The following is a 17,754-nucleotide window of genomic DNA, read 5'->3' as shown; positions in this document are numbered from 1 at the left end:
AATGCCAGTCAAGTGCCAGAAAATTCAGATTTTAATTTAACACATTTTAGCTAATCAAGTTTGTAATCATCATTTTGGTAAGGCATAATTGAAAAACTATATATTACCACACATACATACAACAATAAAACCTACAGTCTACCCTCTTTTTTATACTATAATCTATTTTTGCTCAATCATGGTCAGGATGACAATTTTGTCCCTAAAAGAACATACCTTGTTTATGTTTTCCAATTTAGTTTTGTAGCCTATTAATTCTTTTTGTTGCTATTAAATAATTTCTAAAATTTACTTCAAATATTAAATTAATAGTATGTGTATCAATAAATACTCACCAGACGCAGTAAATATTCTGATATCAACATATTCATAGCTTGGTAAGTGAGTTCAAGTCTTTGTGCAAAGTGTTTTTGGCATTCTAGAGGAGTACCTGTTTAAAAAATAATAATATATTAAATTAATGAGTTTTTAAAACACAATTATAAAATGAATTTTTTTGCAAAATTTCTTTGTGGTTATCATAATTAAATTGTTTATTGAAATTACCAGAATGCGTGAGACTACTTATTTCTTCAACAATAATACTGTGCGCTTTCGGTAAAATTTAAAGGAAATACTTAGCTTACAGACTGGAAAGAATTAATTACCATCCAAGTCAGAATTCACTGATATAAAAATTATAATTTAAAAGGTCTCTTAGCAAACTCTTTTTTTCTCATCTCTATTGTCAATGTTACCCATTTTGCAATATTTTGTATTATTTTTCAAACCAAGTTGCAGTTTATGGACCCTTGTTATTGTTGTTGAAATGAAGCTTGCTTAACAGGTAGATCTTATGAGCAGTTTAGCTGTTAGGGATACTTAATGTAGTAGATATGTATTAGGACTTTTAAATCAGTTCCATTACTTCCAAATTTTACCCCAATCATACAACAATTTTTGCCTGTGGACCTTAGTAGTTACTAAATATTAATATAGCTCTGACTTTTATTTCAATTTACACAGAAGTAAGAGGATAAATAAAAATTGGCTAATGTATTAACTTTGTGATAAGCTGTCTATAAGTTTGTTTACATTCAGCGGTCTTCAGCACGTAAAACAATAAAACAAATACGACTTACCTGTTCGTGCACATTTTAAAACGTCGACAATGTGCCCGCGAAGATAAGCTCTTAAATCATTTATTACTCCATTTCTTTCAAATAAATTGTACATGAACTTTTGAAAATTTTCCGCTGAATCGCTTTGCTTTGTTTCATTTTGTTCTTCAATCGAAGCTCTATCAACATTTAAATTGAACTCTTCCATTTTTATCGGTTAATTCATTTGTGAAGTTATGCGTTAATGTTCATTAAAACTTGTGTGCATGTTAAGAATTTTATTGTGAATTTTAAAAACATGGTTCACTCATCCCCGTAATTTCAAAGTTCCCAAACAGATTTCTGACGTTTGTTGACTATTTCCGACGTTCCCTGCAGCAATACAAAACAATTTCCGGTTAAAAGCTCTATTAATATTAAAGTTTGAAACATATACCGCAAGTTTGAATTTTATAAAAAAACTCATAATTTTTGAATGGTAAATATGATTGATGTATTAAATAATATATTAAAATGTATGTAGCCAGTAAATTTAAAATTATTATAGTTAGAGATACAGTATTTCAACCCATCTCATAACAGTCCCTGTGGCGCAGAGGATAGCGCGTTGGACTTCTAATCCAAAGGTCGTGGGTTCGATCCCCACCAGGGATGCGCATCTCTTTTGGCATTGTTTTTTTTTTGAAAATGATTTTTGTTTTGTGGTCATCAAAAGTTTCATTTTAATTTAAATATGCTATTATTCCATTATTATTCTTAGAAAAGAGTTTCGGTTAAACACTATTTCCTTTGATTGGCGTATTGTGAACCGTCAGAATTTAAGGGCGAGCCCGTCAGCATCGTGTAAAACCTTTAAACCTAAAAATGCGAGCTTATCTTTCTTTCTGTCCTCTTTGGTCAAAGCTTAGACACCGTAAGCTATTTTTCAGATTATTAAATGAGCAAAATCGGAACTTTTTGAAACTAAAATAAACAGTTTCTTTTTGTCATCCTAATGAAAACGATTTATTTAGTTCCCATTAAAAAACCTTCAAAAATTACAAAATATTAATTATTTAATGACATGAAAGATGATTAACTAATTGATTGATTGATATAAAAATAGAAAACTCTTTAAAAATAATTATGGTTTACTATGGCATATTAAGTACATTTTACCTCTTCACGTGCACTTATGCATAATTATGTATGTTTTTTGGCTACGAAAATGTAGGTTTCGCTTGCATTATATATCGATAATATCTTTACTAACAGGAAGTGACCGCAATTTCGTTCTTCTCCTCGGAACCAGGGCACCTGCTGACTACAATTTGTTCTACGTTCATCACATACTCATTAACTCCATGGTTCATCATCAATCAACTTTTTTTTTTAAGTTTTTGGTATTAGGTTGTACGCCCAATCAGTACCATAAGCTGCAGAGTATTCCAATGTATTTAACCCTCTTAGCGCTGAGCTTGTTTTCAAATATTTTGCAGAAATTGCCAAAGATTTTTTTTGAAAAAAGTAATAAAAAAAATATAAAAAACCAACGGAAATTCACAGCAAAATAATTTTAATAAATTTATCTTATAATATATAATAAATAAATATATATATAATATTTTTATAATTTTAATTTTTTTACTTTTAATTCTAAATGTTATTAACTTTTTTAAAACGTTATACCTACATGCGCGCGGTAAGACACGTCCGTCCTAATAGCTATATTCAAACTGCGCAAATAGTATTCCGACACTTTTTACGCATTAATAGAGAGTCGATCTATCGACGGTTCGCACTCAAAGGGTTAATTAATAATTTGTTACATATATTGAGGCACGTCATACCATATTCAGAAGTAGGTTTTTGATCGATTGTTTTCTATAGCTCACCGCCGCGCCGGCTTATTGGGCGAGGGAAGTGGGAATTCTCATACATCAAAATGAGAATGCCTCCATTCACTATATGACCGAAGCCTATTGTATAATGGTTTCAAATGGAAACGCATGACTGCGTTAAGGCGAAAATATGTAGGAATCTATTGCTTTCTCGTACGTGATCACAGTAATTCCTAAGAGCAAAAATTTCCAAATTTTTTTTCTCAATAGATCTCCCGAGGAGACAGTACACTGGTCCCCAGAAGTGCGAATATGCGCACAGTTCTTGCGATGCTGGCCGTCAATGTCTGTTGCAGAAACATAACGTAATGCTAGTTCTAGAGCTAAGTAATCCTTTAACGAAGATTTCGTTGTCATTGTTGTCCTTGTATGTTCAAAGTTTCAGTCGGTTAATATGATCTAGAAATAAGTGCTAATTAACTATCATCATCAGCCTATAGCATTCCACTGCTGGACATAGGCCTCTCCAATTGTTCGCCACTGAGCACGACCCTCGGCTTCTCTCATCCAGTTCCTGCCAGCCACCCTGCTCCACCGAGCCTGAGGGCGTCATGCACTGCGTTTTCCAAGTCGCGGTCTCCACTCAAGAACGCGTTTACCCCAAACGGTTATCGGTTGTCCGGCTAATATGGCCAGCCCATTGCCACTTCAGCTTACTAATTCGCTGTGCTATGTCTATAACTTGTGTTCTCTGTCGGATCACCTCGTTCCGGGTTCGATCTTTCAGAGAAACTCCAAGCTAATTAACTTATTTCTACCATTTATTAATATAATCTAAGTTATGTTACTGTTTGTTATTTTAAATTATGTTTTACAATGGTAGGTAGCAATCGTGTATAAAAACAATATTTAAATTTTGTATTGAGGTATTGTTTATATTGCATAGGTAATAAATAATGAATGATAATGAAGTGGGTCTTTTTGAATATTCAATTTCTTTTGTTTTATGTGCTATGTAATGACTGTATGTTATACTTAAATAAATTGACAAAGAATTGAATAATATTTTCGAGTCTCATTTGAACTGACACGGTGTGTTTTATTTATCATCGTGAACACGTTTCACAAGCAGATACGTACTTGCTTAGAAAAAATGCTATTCGGTTGCAGGACTTGAGTCTCATTATAATCACATCACTGCATATACATCTTCAATCAAAAAATGATGGTATACACAGCAGAGGTTCAGCACTTAATGACTAGGTATTGCTTTTATTTTTCGGTTACGTGGCTTTCATGAACCAACTAGTTTCACTTGATTCTCTAGCAAAGAGGACCATTCAGATTGTTAACCATTTCGATTACCTGTTACTTGTGTTAAAGAAAAAATAAATAAAAAAAAGTCATTGCTTGTGACTTTTTGGGGGGAACGCGAGGAGCGAAGTTGTGTGAATTGTTTTATTTTGTCTCTTTAGTGTTTCACAAATGTGGGAAAACGAAACAAAGCTGCTGAACGTAGCTCCTCGGGATCCTCCAAAAAGTCCACTGAAAAAGTCTCAGTACATAACCATCATTTTGCCGAGATTATATTTCATCCCATATCATCTCATTTCATTTAATTTCATGCCAATTGGTTATTGTTTCAAATTAATCAACTTCATTTAGTTTATACAATTTTGTAGTTTGTGTTTCATTTAAAAAGATTGGTCTGTAGGGTATGACATCTTTGCCTTTCCACTTAGAAAATAGAACTACTACTGGGTCATTGCTTGTCACATCTGACATTATTTACATTTTATATGTTAGAAGGTTCAAAATTCAGCTTACAGTAATAAATTATTACATGTACTTAAATTAATTCTTAATAGAGTACTATTAGCAACGTAATAATACACTTTAATACAATACAACCAAAAATGCGACGCCGCGCAGGTGTAGGTGCAATCCAAAAACACAGATTGGAACAAGAGAAATATAAAGAAAAGGGCACAGAAATACAAGAAAACCAATTCCAGCAGATGTCGAAACAACTGGAAGTGTTTAGGGAAAATTTGGAAGATTTTGCATCAAAACACAAGAGTGAAATAAAGAAGAATGCTCAGTTCAGAAGGCAATTTCAGGAAATGTGTGCTGCCATCGGTGTGGATCCACTGGCTTCGGGGAAAGGATTCTGGTCTGTTCTTGGTAAGGGCTTTATTGAAGATAATTATTTTTAGAACATAAGTATGTACTTTCATCATACTCAATCTCACAACCATTTGGTGGTGGCAGTAGAGTCTTAGCCTGCACAGGATGGTTCCATTAATAACTTATCTTTGCTCTCAAGCATTTGACCACGGGATTTGCACCTTTTTACGTCTGGGATGCAGTGTGCTTGTCTGTCTGTTGTGTTAATATAAATATGTGCTAAAATAAAACAAAAAAAATATTTTTTCAGATTACACAAGTTGTAGATATCATCTAAGCTGCTTTTACTAAACTATCAAGTATTTGAAACATTGGTAATAACATAATCGCAATAAAAACTACTGAAAAAACTTCAAAAGCTGTTTAAATCCTAAACATAAAAAAATCATTGTTGCACTAAGTCTGTATTTCAAGTCTTTGGTTTAATATATTGCTGGAAAATAAAAACCAAGCCTGTTTTTCACTGCTCAATATATCATTAATAATTATGAAGATTTAATTTTCCTCATAGCATTGACAATGCTGTTTAAACAAGAATGAAAAAAAAAGAACGGTGAAGTGAAATGTTTAATATTTGATGAAATTGAATACCTTGATATTATTGAACATTCTTATTTTATAGGTATTGGTGATTTTTACTATGAGCTAGGAGTGCAAATAGTAGAGGTGTGCTTGGCTACCAACTACAAGAATGGAGGTCTCATAACTTTAGAGGAATTACGTTCCAGACTTATAGCTTCTCGTGGCCGAGCAAAGAAGCATCAAGACATCACAAATGAAGATCTGCTAGCGGCAGTGAAAAAACTAAGGATATTTGGAAATGGGTATAAACTTTGTATTTTTATATTTATATTATATTTAAAAGTGTGATTGCAATGCACTGTTTTATTGAGCCTGAACAAGAACACCTATGGACTATAAATACATAATTAGTGCCTTACTTTCTTGACCAGTTTTACTATTTTGTGTATAATTGTTGTATCTAACACCAAGTACAAGCCAATTACGTACAATTTACAATTAATTGATATACTAAAACAATAATGATTGGACTTGGGACGATGTCAGTACTGAAGTGATGCCAGTGGGCCCTGGTCTATTTTTGTGGTGGTTCCTACCCATGAAGACTCACAAGAGGCCCTACCACCAGTGATCAGCCACACTTGTCTAAATGATATAGTGATCTATGTAGTATGGATGACTAATTTGTAGTCACATATGCCATTAGTTGTTAATTACGAAATCGTAAATCAGTAAAATGCATTTAGGGTATGTGATAAGCCTTAGTGGTTGCTATGGTGAAATCAAGTAAAAATATGTAATCTTATTAAAATTGTTTCCTGTGTGCTATGACATGCCCTTCTTCAAACGAGGCTTGTGGAGGGTACTTCACAGTAGGCAGCAGCTTGGCTCTGCCTCTGACATTGCTGAAGTCCATGAGCGACGGTAACCACTCACCATCAGTCGGGCCGTATACTAGTCTGCCTACAAGGGCAATAAAAACATAAATAAAAAAAGTTTTAAAAGACTTGAGATTCATAAAATTATATAGTGCTTAGAACATGATCTTACTAATTTTTATACCCACACAATTCTCACATTATTTCTAGGTTTACTGTAGTTCCGATCAGTAAAGGCAAATGGCTGGTTCAATCGGTGCCTGGTGAATTAAACATGGATCAAACACTAGTTCTTCAGAAGGCCAGTGGACTTGGAACAGCGTGGGTCTCTGTTAGTGTTCTCACTAGCGACCTCGGGTGAGTTTATAGTAATTTTAAACATTATAACCATTAATGGGTAGGCACTGTATTGGTTTTATTTACATAGTAAACCAACATTTGTATGCTCAATATTATTCTATCATGTACCATTTCCCTAAAACCCACATTATCTAACACTGTATTCTAATTTTTGTTGTTAATGAGCCATTTTGCCAAATTGGTGGCATGATTCTGCCTATTTTAGCTCTGATGCTCAGATAAAAATATTTCTATGCTAAATATGCGTGCATTTAGAAATTTGTTTCCAGTTAGCAGTTTCAGTACCAACCATTACCATAATAATATATTAACATCAGATCAGACATGAGCTGAAATCTTCAGCCAATAAAGAACTAATTATATCTGGGTTGTCTTTTAGTTAATGACTTTTTCTATTGTACCACAGAATCCTTATTTGATTCCTTGTTGAGTCAGTAATTATATTTATAGTTTCTATGTGTGTGTATGTTCTTGTGTTGTGCATGTGCACGTGGTGCATGTGGTACAAAAATATAATATCAGAACTCAGCTATTTTTAACTGATCTTTTTTTTAATAAGTTTTTGTACCCTCTTGCTCTTTGCTGAATAAAAAAACCTTCAAAACTGATTTAAATTTTGCTTACTTTTCAGTTGGACTGAAATCAGAGCCGAGAATGCTTTGAACCATATGGTGAGAGAAGGTCTCGCCTGGGTGGACTCGCAGGAACCGAAAGAGACGTTGTACTGGTTCCCTAGCATGTTTGCAGAATGCGTATCAGCATGAACTATAAGCCTATGTGATATATGTATGTAATTCTGTAAATTAATATAAAATTTATTTTTGTACATGAAAAATAAAAAATTATAATCGTTTTAAGTCGTTTATTATTGCACTGATTACATTTAATAAAATATTGTAAATACATTTTTCACTTAAAATAAAATAACATAATAGTGAGTGCCTATTTTATTTTAGCATGTGTGCAATCATAACAAAAATATAAGTGCTCTCCCTAATAATATTTGTAGATTTATACCATTCTGCTAACGACCAATGTATTGCCAACGACCATGATTGATGGCAGTAGTCTATTTACCAGACACGGTTTCCAGTTTGAAGGTAGGACAACTATTATTGTTATTGTGACTTCAATCTCCTATCAAAGCCTTAGTGGTAATAAATAAAAATAACGCTATGCGATTAAATATTTTTTCAAGCCGCAAGTATATTTTTTTTTTCAGTCAACCATCTTATTTGATTTTACATGACAATTGGCAGACAGCTGTTATAATCTGGAAATTTTAGGCTGTAGAGCATGTCAAAGACATACATAAGCTCAAGAAACATTACCTCCTTTAGGTAGACTAGACCAGACCGAAATACTAGGTCAAATACTAGACTAATCCACAGTAGAGTCGGTCGGTTTAAAATTTTAAATTACAACAAAAAATCAGGTGCGATTTCATACAGTATGTAACAAATAAATTGCATATTAGCTCAATTTCCGTAAAATATTCGTATCAGCTCTCCGTACTATCGTCGTGAATTAATCCTGAATTTGGAAGTTTCAGTTGCATTCGCAATTCGCTGTTCTCGTTTTCTAAATCGTTCAATTGCTTCTTGAGTTTCTCGGTCATTTCCACGTAAGACTCTTTCCACCTAAAAATATTATTACATAACCTAAAATTTTGTTTTTGCTTATTTAAATGACCTGTGTATTTGTGCGAGTTTTTTAACGTTCTCGATAGTGAAAAAGTTAAGCAATAATAAAACAAGACCACGCTATATTAAACATTACTTAATAAAAGCAAAACCTTAACTGTCCTCTTCACACTCATAAGCTAGATCGCGCGAGAGAGAGATGGGCAGATTTTTCATGATGCGCATGCAGTGTGACGTCACGCCACGCGCTTATTCACAAACACTACACAAGCGCAAAGTGTGAATGTGTTGAACGCGAGCTACATGGTAGGCGGAGTGAGGGGTGTTAGGTTTTTTTTTGTTACGGAATTTCATGATTTGGTCGCCGCGCTCAAGATCCGCTATAAAAGCTATGCAATAGCTTAAAAAAAACAGTTTTGGAAAACGTATAGCTTTGAAGTTTTGAAAAAAAAACACTTACTTTTTACTGAGCTCCATTTGATTTTCTAAATGCTTATTCAGTTCGTTCAATTCGTCTTCTTTGGTTGAAATTATCCTGAAATAAAACATTTTGTGACAAATATAATTATTATTATAGGTTCATCGAGAAGCAAAAATTAGTTCCAGTATTCCAGCCTAAGTGGTACGATAGCCTTTATTTCAATGCAATAAGTGGAGGTATGACATTCTTTTTTAGCGTAGTTAACTGGAAGAGTTCATTTAATCTTAAATGATTGCCAGAAACCATAGACACCAAAATGAACCTAGATACAAGAAGACGAAGTGTATTTTGTTTCTCTATATTGAGATTTCATATCGCTTGACTGTTTTGCAGCAGAAATAGGCATAATGATGATAAGCTACCCGTGCGGGCTTATACTAATACGTCCAACCACAAGTCGATTACGGTTAGATTTCGATACCTACTACTAGAGGTCCTACTGGTGGTAGGACCTACTGGTGGTAGGACCTCTTGTGAGTCTGCACGGGTAGGTACCACCACCCTGCCTATTTCTGCTGTGAAGCAGTAATGCGTTTCGGTTTGAAAGGTGGGGCAGTCCGTGAACTATACTGAGACCTTAGAACCCATATTATTATCTCAAGGTGGGTGGCGGCATTGTCGCTAGAACGACCGACTCAGTACTTCAATGGGGTCAACAAAAAATTAATACTTTTGGCTGAGTTCCGCTCTAGAGGACATCATTGCTTGAAGCTTATTCACCATTTCGTGTGTTTCATTGAGGGACTTTTGAGAGTTTTCCAATTGCAATCTGTAAAAGAATCATCATATGAAAATCGAGTTTTTCTCAACACTACTATTTTAATCGATTTTATAATTCACTTCGCGAGGCAGCCTAATCGATATTGAATGTAGAAGAAAACGAATGTAGAAAGTGATGAATATTATGTATTCCAGCTGCAATACGCAATTTCTATTCTTAGGTTTCACTGCGATTTAAGATAGCTGTATTCGTAAACGTCACATGAAGAAATGTCACGTTCATCCATCTTACTGGAGTTACATGGCTGAAGACCAAAACGTGGGTACATTGTATAAGCAACAGGTGAAAGGCCTATTATATATGTTTTCACGTCTCGTGAGGATAACTGATTTTTAATTTTTATTTATTTAAAATTTCGTAAAAGCCAATTACAAGCTTTCACGAATACCGAAATATCTATTGCCGTACCGTAACCAGATAAACATTCATATACTTAATCAATTGTGAACATTTTAATTTTTGTGTTTATTTGATTCTTTTATTTTTTAGTGGATTTTGCACAATGTAGGTTCCAGTAACCGCAAAATGATTAGGTATACGTTCCGAATTAAAAGGGTGGGTCACTCGTTATACAATACAATAGAGATTTTGATCTATCCTCTCAATCCACGTTCACTTGTCTAGAGTAATAAAAAATAACGTGAAGTAACTAAATTACATTTAGAATACTGCTTATGAACAAACACAACGCACGTGAGCTCTTCGCAGCGATTCTTCAACAATTTTTCTTCCCAATCTCTACGCTTCGTTTCTCTAGCTTGTATCTCTTGAATTCTTTGTACGTCGAGCGCCAGGCATTGCTTCTCGCACACGAGTTGGACATTTCGTCTCTCCGATGATACCTAAATTCAAAATTCGTATGGACGTTACGTCCGAATGCTAACAAATTCCGCCTCTTTGAGCTTAAAAATCGTCTCATTTAAGTTTTTTTTCTTTTATTGTTCTTGTAGGCAGACGAGCATACGGCCCACCTGATGGTGCGTGGTTACCGTCGCCCATGGACTTCAGCAATACCAGGGGCAGAGCCAAGCCACTGCTTACCCTCAAAATTCAAATATATAAATAAGATCAAAATGTAATACTCGATAATATAAACATACAAATTGCGGTCAAATATTTATTAATATACTGTTTATTCACCGAGCGCCATGTAACGCAATAAAATATTGCGAGGTCAACGCCCCTGCGGACTCGCGTGAATTAGAGGAAACCTACGCTTTACATTGCTGGCTTACTAATGACCTTACCAAAACAAGTCATCATCACACTCAGCAAATAATACCTAATGTTTAATGTTTACCTAATGTTAGAATGATAGGTACTTTACGTAATAACTATCTATGGGATATTAGTACGTAGTAATCGTAGTCTAAATAATAATATAGTGTATATGTATATAGGTCATATACCTAATGTTCTACTGATGTTTTGTATTTGTCAAATCTTCAGTGCAATACCTTTGCCGATATTATTTAAAACTTTCGCGTGAAATTGCGATGGAGATTTGATTATTCGTGGTAGTTACTTATTTTAGAACAAAATTTTATCTATATACATATTTATTTTAATATCGAATCACGAACCAATTCCTGAAACATTATTTCCATTCGCTGTTCGGCTATTCTCAATTTCGGCTCCAACGATTTCAATTCTTCATTATGTTGTTTAATGTAATTTTCATTTGCTTGACTTAATATTTGGTTTTCCCTATAAAAAAAAAGCAACCGAAGATTTTTTTATAATTTACGATGCCACGCTCCACAGAAACGACATTGCGACTGATACTGCCTACATCCAGATATAAGGCATGGTTGCTTTGTGGTAGAATTTAGATGGCGATCGCTTTTGAAGTCGTCATGGCCTATAGGATAAGACGTCCGGTGCATTCGTGTTGAACGATGTACCGGTGTTCGAATCCCGCGGGCGGGTACCAATTTTTCTAATGAAATACGTACTCAACAAATGTTCACGATTGACTTCCACGGGGAAGGAATAACATCGTGTAATAAAAATAAAAAAACCTGCAAAATTATAATTTGCGTAATCACTGGTGATAGGACCTCTTGTGAGACCACGCGGGTAAGTTCACCACCCCGCCTGTTTCTGCCGTGAAGCAGTAATGCGTTTCGGTTTAAAGGGTGGGGCCATTATACTATACTGAGAGATTAGAACTCATATCTCAAGGTAGATGGTGGCATTTACGTTGTAGATGTCTATGGGCTCTGGTAACCATTTAGCATCAGGTGGGTCGTGAGCTCGTCCTCCCATCTAAGCAATAAAAATTAAAAAAAAGTCAAAGACCTTCTTTACCTTTGAACTTTATTTAGAAGTAATCCCTTTTCAACTAATTCGGCATCAAGATTCTTTATATGTACAAGCATATCAACTATTTTCTCGTTATATTTGTCTTTCATTTCGTCTATTTCCTTTCTGTATACAGCTTCTAAGTCGTCTTTGACACTGCACAGGGCACGTTTGACCCGATTTAGTTCAGCTGCAAATTTGATGCCATTAATGTAATAGTTTAATTTGAGTATTATGGCTTTAATACTTTAGTTTGACCAACAAGCCTAGAGTACTGTTAACAACGTCCTTTCTACGGTGTTCCTACAACACTATGTCACGTCTTATGTGTACATGTCCTTTTAAAAATGGAGATAAGAAGATCTAACTTATATGGTGGAAAAATTGAAACAGTGTCCAGCCGTAAACAATAAGTTACCACTCTAAAACTCGCAAAATTAGCGCCTGTAGCGAAGCGTGTTATACTGGTGGTAAGACGTCTTCTAAGTCCGCAAGGGTAGGTACCACTGCCCTGCTTATTTTTGTCGTGAAGCAGTAATGCGTTTCGGTTTGAAGGGTGAGGCAGCCGTTGTACTGTTAAAAGTGAGACCTTACAACTCACCTCTCAAGGTGAGTGGCGGCATTTACGTTGTAGATGTCTATGGGCTCCGATAACTTAACATCAGGTGGGCCGTGAGCTCGTCCACCAATCTAAGCAATAAAAAAAAAGAATTAACAGTTGTCAATATAGCGAATAGTGCCGTGTTGAATAACTTAATATAATAATGTTTGGTGTGATCTTCGAAACTACACCACTTGCTACGGTGGCGGCAATCTAATTGATCGCCTATCCACATACACTTTTCATACAGAGAGATCCTTACTCTCTACACTTTAACTAGGTCCGAAAGGAGTTCTCAGAAAGTGAATGAAATGAAAATATTTCTGTAGGTATCTCAGATCACGTGTACTGATATAAATATATACATATAATATATTGTTATAAATATATATATAAATATATAAGTACTGGTACGACAACACAATTCTGCGTCTTACAAATTACAGTTACAAATATTAATTTATTAGTAAGTGCCACAGAAATAAATCAAGATTTCTGTGATAAGTGCCTAGTATCAAACATATGATGAGTCCTTGGCTGGGAACGTCAATTCATATAGCTATCTCGTTCGATATTCGCGAGTCGTAAATATAATTAAAATAACTGCCACCAAGACATATTTTTTTAAAAAAATTGACGGTAGTTGTCATAATAATATAATAGCGACAAAATAAATATCATCATAGTCGTTTGTGACTATAGATAATAGATATGACCGCTGTGGATATATTTTTTTATGATTGAAGGTTTACTGGTGGCCTTTCCAATTTTTTACCAGGGCAGGTGGGCGAGCAAAGGCTCAGCCAGAAAGGGGCTGTAGATTTATTTATTTATTCAATTCAATACAAAGTCAGGCTTACAGTTTGCACCAAAACGCCTAACTCGTTAACACAAGGAACATTATTTTAGACAAAAGTATTCCCCAACTATCAGCAAACACGTCAGCATTCTGGATTTCGGACATAAATATACTAGGTATTATACTAATGTACAAGCTGTGGTATAAGCCCATATTTAAGGAGGCCACTAAGACTGAAAAGTATTCGAAATGTGGGAAAATAGTAAGCCGAAAACAATAAATGCAACATTGAACCATAAAAGTTTTTTTTTAAGCAAGATGTGGACCGGAAGCCTTTTCAGTTTCACCAGGACAGGTGAAAGGTTTTAATTGTGTACATCATACCTGTCTGTTGTTTAATGGTTGCGTTTGCATCATTCTTCTGTTTCCTTACTATATCGTAAAGCTCTAAAGCTTCTGCGACCTGCAGTTTTTAATTGAACATGAATTATACAGTTGTTTACTGAGTTAATGAAGATTAGCAGCTGCGTTACAACTAGGTATATTAAGTTAAAAATTATTATAATTCCTTGGCAAATGAAAATAGGCCATTTCAAAAAGGTACTAAATTTATCTGAGTGATAAAAACCAAACACGCAAATATTACAGCTACTACAAAAAATCAGCTTTTTTGTTATTTGTCTCGAGATTCGGAGTAAGGAATTTTTATCGGGCTATTTTAGGATATTATGAGGCAAGTTGATCAATAATTATTGGGTAAGATACATTCGTCTAGCACTACGCCGTTATATGAATATGTGGAGTTACTTAACAAATTTGGATATGCTCACCTTTGACTTAGCTTCCGCATGTTTTTTAATTTTTTCCACCAACTCTTTCTGAATGAAAGCCAATTGTTTTTTTAAGTCTTCTCTACTTTTTTTCTCTGCTGCCAAGTTAATTTTGTATTCTTCTAAATTTTTCGCAAGTTCCTCTATTTTCATTTCCAACTCCTTACCTCTTTCTTTGTAGGACGCGATCTCTTTCTCTTTAATTTTAGCATCATTGAGTAACGTCGAATTCTTTGTTTGCAGTTCTTTATATTTCGCTTCTAATTCTATATAATCTGTTAGCGCTGTTTCTAGTTTTAATTCCAGTTCTCTTTTATTTTCTATATCGTTTAGCTGTAATAACAATTTCCAAATTTCGTTCGATTCACGCATGACTTTTAAGCCCCGAAGTTGTGAATACTATGGCAGTGTTCTAATCACAGTTAACGATTTCGTATCTGAACTAGTTTCAATCTATTTAATATTTAAAAAAAAAAAGCGATCTTGACATGCTATGCTGTTTCACAATATATCGATGGTATTTTATCGAAGCTACAATCAACAATATTAAACTAAAGTAGATACTTAATGTGAATTTAAAACTAAATACTATACTACCTGGAGCCACTGCGGTCATCCACAGTGCGTTTCCAGAGGTCTTTTTTTCCACGTACCATCCGGCTGTGGAATGAGCTCCCCTCCACGATGTTTCCCGAGCGCTATGACATGTCCTTCTTCAAACGAGGCTTGTGGAGAGTATTAAGCGGTAGGCAGCGGCTTGGCTCTGCCCCTGCCATTGCTGAAGTCCATGGGCGACGATAACCACTCACCATCAGGTGGGCTATACGCACGTCTGCATACAAGGGCAAGAAATAAATAAAAAATTCACTTCCAACAAAATACTTCATAAATAATAAAGCAGAATATTAATATACCTGCTTCCCTCTGTTATCGTAGCAGTGGTAAGTTTTTAACTCAGTTTCTAAAGCCTCAATAGTCCTCTGAGCTGTTTGCCATAAAACGTGGAGAGAATCCCTTTCCTAAATTAAAACGGACACATGTAATCATCGTAGCTTTAACCATTAGTTTGCTTCAATTCAATTTTCGAGTATACCAAAATTTAAAGAAAAACAGGCTAGATCTTTAGGTATAAATACCAATATTTGTGGTCAATTGATAAGATGCTTCGTCTCATGCTAGTATGGTCTGAACCACTCACGGAGCCGTCAACAAAATATCTAATTAGCATTCGTTATGTATGTCACGTGCGTTATTGATCGACTTCCACGTTGAAGGATAATAAAGTTGCTGAATAAATTAAACCAAAATGAAATACCACAGAAAACCCTATTTGAAATTGCTTGTAAGTGCTGGTATCAATTTTCTGGGTATTTCCTTTTTATTTTTTATTGCTTACATGGGTGGACGAGCTCACAGCCCACCTGGTGTTAAGTGGATACTGGAGCCCATAGACATCTACAACGTAATGCGCCACCCACCTTGAGATATAAGTTCTAAGGTCTCAAGTATAATTATTGTTTTGACCATAGATTTTAAAGGCAAAACGCGTGTTATCTGGCTACATATTTTATTTATTTACATTGACAAGCAAGGAGGCTGATCGTCCACCAGTGTTTCGTGGCTACTGAGCACGTTGTCGGTCAGTTAAATGAGAATTTGATAACATAAGAACGTCAATCGTCGGTGCCAATGTCTTACAAGGATACCCCCAGTATTTAAGTTGCGGATTTTAACGTGACATCACACAACTCTCCTGACACTCCCTCCTGGCTGAGCCCTTGAGTTCGTTCACCTGTTCAAATGAAACTTATAAGGCCTTTGGGCGACCAGGTATAATACAAAAAATACTGCTCTAACACACATAACTTACTGGTAGTAGGACCTTTTGTGAGTCCGCACGGGTAGGTACCAATATCCTGCCTATTTTTACCGTGAAGCAGTAATGCGTTTCGGTTTGAAGGGTGAGACTTTAGGACTTATATCTGAAAGTGGGCGGCGCATTTACGTTGTAGATGTCTATGGGCTCCAGTAACCACTTAACACCAGGTGGGCTGTGAGCTCGTCCACCCATCTAAGCAATAAAAAAGGGGGGGTTAAATGTAAATTCGTTTACAGACCTTAGTAAATAAAGCGACTTGTCTCTTGAGTTCATCTAGCTCTTTGCTTTGTTCTTGATTAGAATCAGCCGACTGCTTCTCAGCCTCCAGTTTCTCTTTGAGCAGTACACCGAGCTGATGCGAAAGCTTTTGATTGTCAGCGATCAGCATTTTGATCTCTTGTTCGACGATTGTTTGGTTGTTCTGGAATCGAAAGGTCAAAAGGTCAATTTTACTAGCAATTAAGACTTTATTTGCTGTTCTTTGGAGACGAGAATCGAAGCCTCCTTGTCTTCTGTAACTAGTGCTAGAGGACAACATTTTTGAATGCAGTTACTGTAATAAACGTCATGAGAATTATAATCGGCAACAGTTTATTTCATCCATTTTTTTTATAGCCTTTGTAGGCAGACGAGCATACGGCCTACCCGTTGATGAGTGGTTGCCGTCACCCATGGACTTCAGCAATGCCAGGGGCAGAGCCAAGCTGCTGCCTACTGTTGAGTACTCTCCACAAGCCTCGTTTGAAGAAGGGCATGTCATAGCGCTCGGGAAACACCGTGGAGGGGAGATCATTCCAAAGCCGGTTGGTACGTGACAAAAAGATCTCTGACACGCATCTAGCATGAACTCCAAATTAACATGAATGTTTCTTTGTAAATCAGTGATTGGGGGAAGCGTTTTGATTACTTCCTCACATGAATGAACCAGTTATTGGAATACTTGTAACACATAAGTAAGTATATAGGATGAGTATACTACTAACGTCTACTAACACCACCAATTAAACTGCAGGATATCCGGATTTTCTCAGTGGGTCGCGTTTTCGATCCGGCGGTAGATTCTGCGAAGCACTGCTCTTGCTAGGGCCAGTGTTAACAAACACCTCCGGTTTGAGCACCGAGAGCATAGGTAGAAAAAAAACACATTATATCCGAAATTCCCATGAGGTTGAAACCTTAAAGCGGTATCATTTACCTCCATTGTGGTGTCGCTTTTGGCCAGCGTGGTGGCCTCTTCGCCGAACTACTGCTACATTACTAAAAAATGCTGCTGGAATTGGAAAAATATAAATAGAATGTAAATACGGTACCTACCCTATAGAACTCCACTTCTGTTTGGAGAGCACTTATTTCTGTATTATCCATAATTCAATTATATTCCTGAATAGTCATATTATATTATTACCTAAAAATCAATTTAAAATATGCATCTATGTTCTAACTTAATGTCACTTTCGTTTAGTTTGTTTACATTTTCCCGCTTAGTGCTGATATACCGTTGCCTAGCAACTGATATTATGTTCAGAAATATTTTCGGAATTGTGACTACCAATTACATTTTTACTTGTC

General features: G+C 35.5%; 3 protein-coding genes and 1 non-coding gene across 13 annotated transcripts in view; 2 read left to right on the top strand and 2 right to left on the bottom strand.

Moving 5' to 3' along the window:
• Positions 1-2,471, bottom strand: part of LOC101744645 (uncharacterized) — a 20,644-nt gene extending 18,173 nt beyond the window's left edge. For 2 of the 7 annotated variants that reach the window (XM_062672135.1, XM_062672136.1), the window contains exons 1-3: positions 2,259-2,415; positions 1,122-1,472; positions 336-430 (exon numbers count right to left, since the gene is read on the bottom strand). In XM_062672135.1, coding sequence (XP_062528119.1) covers positions 336-430; positions 1,122-1,308 — 282 coding nt within the window. In that variant the 5' untranslated portion in view covers positions 1,309-1,472; positions 2,259-2,415. Of the gene's footprint in view, positions 1-335; positions 431-1,121; positions 1,656-2,258 lie in introns of those variants that run through there. The other 5 variants (XM_021347488.3, XM_004925376.5, XM_038015346.2 and 2 more) reach the window with 3 other exon arrangements.
• EAP30 (ELL complex EAP30 subunit) lies at positions 147-7,804 on the top strand. 4 transcript variants are annotated; one of them, XM_038015189.2, is made up of 6 exons: positions 184-377; positions 4,091-4,183; positions 4,853-5,104; positions 5,730-5,931; positions 6,718-6,864; positions 7,499-7,720. In XM_038015189.2, exons 3-6 carry the CDS (start codon positions 4,939-4,941, stop codon positions 7,629-7,631), a joined length of 648 nt encoding a protein of 215 aa, XP_037871117.1. In that variant the 5' UTR covers positions 184-377; positions 4,091-4,183; positions 4,853-4,938; the 3' UTR covers positions 7,632-7,720.
• TRNAR-UCU (transfer RNA arginine (anticodon UCU)) lies at positions 1,682-1,754 on the top strand. Its single transcript has one exon. It is a non-coding gene; the product is annotated as a tRNA-Arg (tRNA).
• Positions 7,710-17,724, bottom strand: LOC105841522 (dynein regulatory complex subunit 4). Its single transcript, XM_021347491.3, has 11 exons — positions 17,500-17,724; positions 16,424-16,606; positions 15,221-15,325; positions 14,307-14,639; positions 13,861-13,939; positions 12,083-12,266; positions 11,356-11,479; positions 10,466-10,614; positions 9,662-9,760; positions 8,971-9,045; positions 7,710-8,507 (listed from the first exon to the last, which is right to left on the bottom strand). Exons 1-11 carry the CDS (start codon positions 17,548-17,550, stop codon positions 8,369-8,371), a joined length of 1,521 nt encoding a protein of 506 aa, XP_021203166.2. The 5' UTR covers positions 17,551-17,724; the 3' UTR covers positions 7,710-8,368.
• Positions 17,725-17,754: the final 30 nt, after the last annotated feature.

This window comes from Bombyx mori, chromosome 14 (genome assembly GCF_030269925.1).
Source record: "Bombyx mori chromosome 14, ASM3026992v2".
In the NCBI taxonomy this organism is placed as follows: domain Eukaryota; kingdom Metazoa; phylum Arthropoda; class Insecta; order Lepidoptera; family Bombycidae; genus Bombyx; species Bombyx mori.
Note: the sequence above shows the minus strand (reverse complement) of the source record. Positions and strands in the feature narration are given on the sequence as shown.

Coding starts and splice junctions, on each gene's coding strand:
- LOC105841522 (XM_021347491.3), bottom strand. CDS start 17,550: ATGGATAATACAGAAATAAGTGCTCTCCAAACAGAAGTGGAGTTCTAT. Junction 14,640..15,220: donor ACGATAACAGAGGGAAGCAG/GTATATTAATAT, acceptor TTGTTATTACAG/CTAAACGATATAGAAAATAA. Junction 12,267..13,860: donor AACCATTAAACAACAGACAG/GTATGATGTACA, acceptor TCAAATTTGCAG/CTGAACTAAATCGGGTCAAA.
- EAP30 (XM_062671977.1), top strand. CDS start 4,837: ATGCGACGCCGCGCAGGTGTAGGTGCAATCCAAAAACACAGATTGGAA. Junction 5,105..5,729: donor AGGATTCTGGTCTGTTCTTG/GTAAGGGCTTTA, acceptor CTTATTTTATAG/GTATTGGTGATTTTTACTAT. Junction 6,865..7,498: donor GTTCTCACTAGCGACCTCGG/GTGAGTTTATAG, acceptor CTTACTTTTCAG/TTGGACTGAAATCAGAGCCG.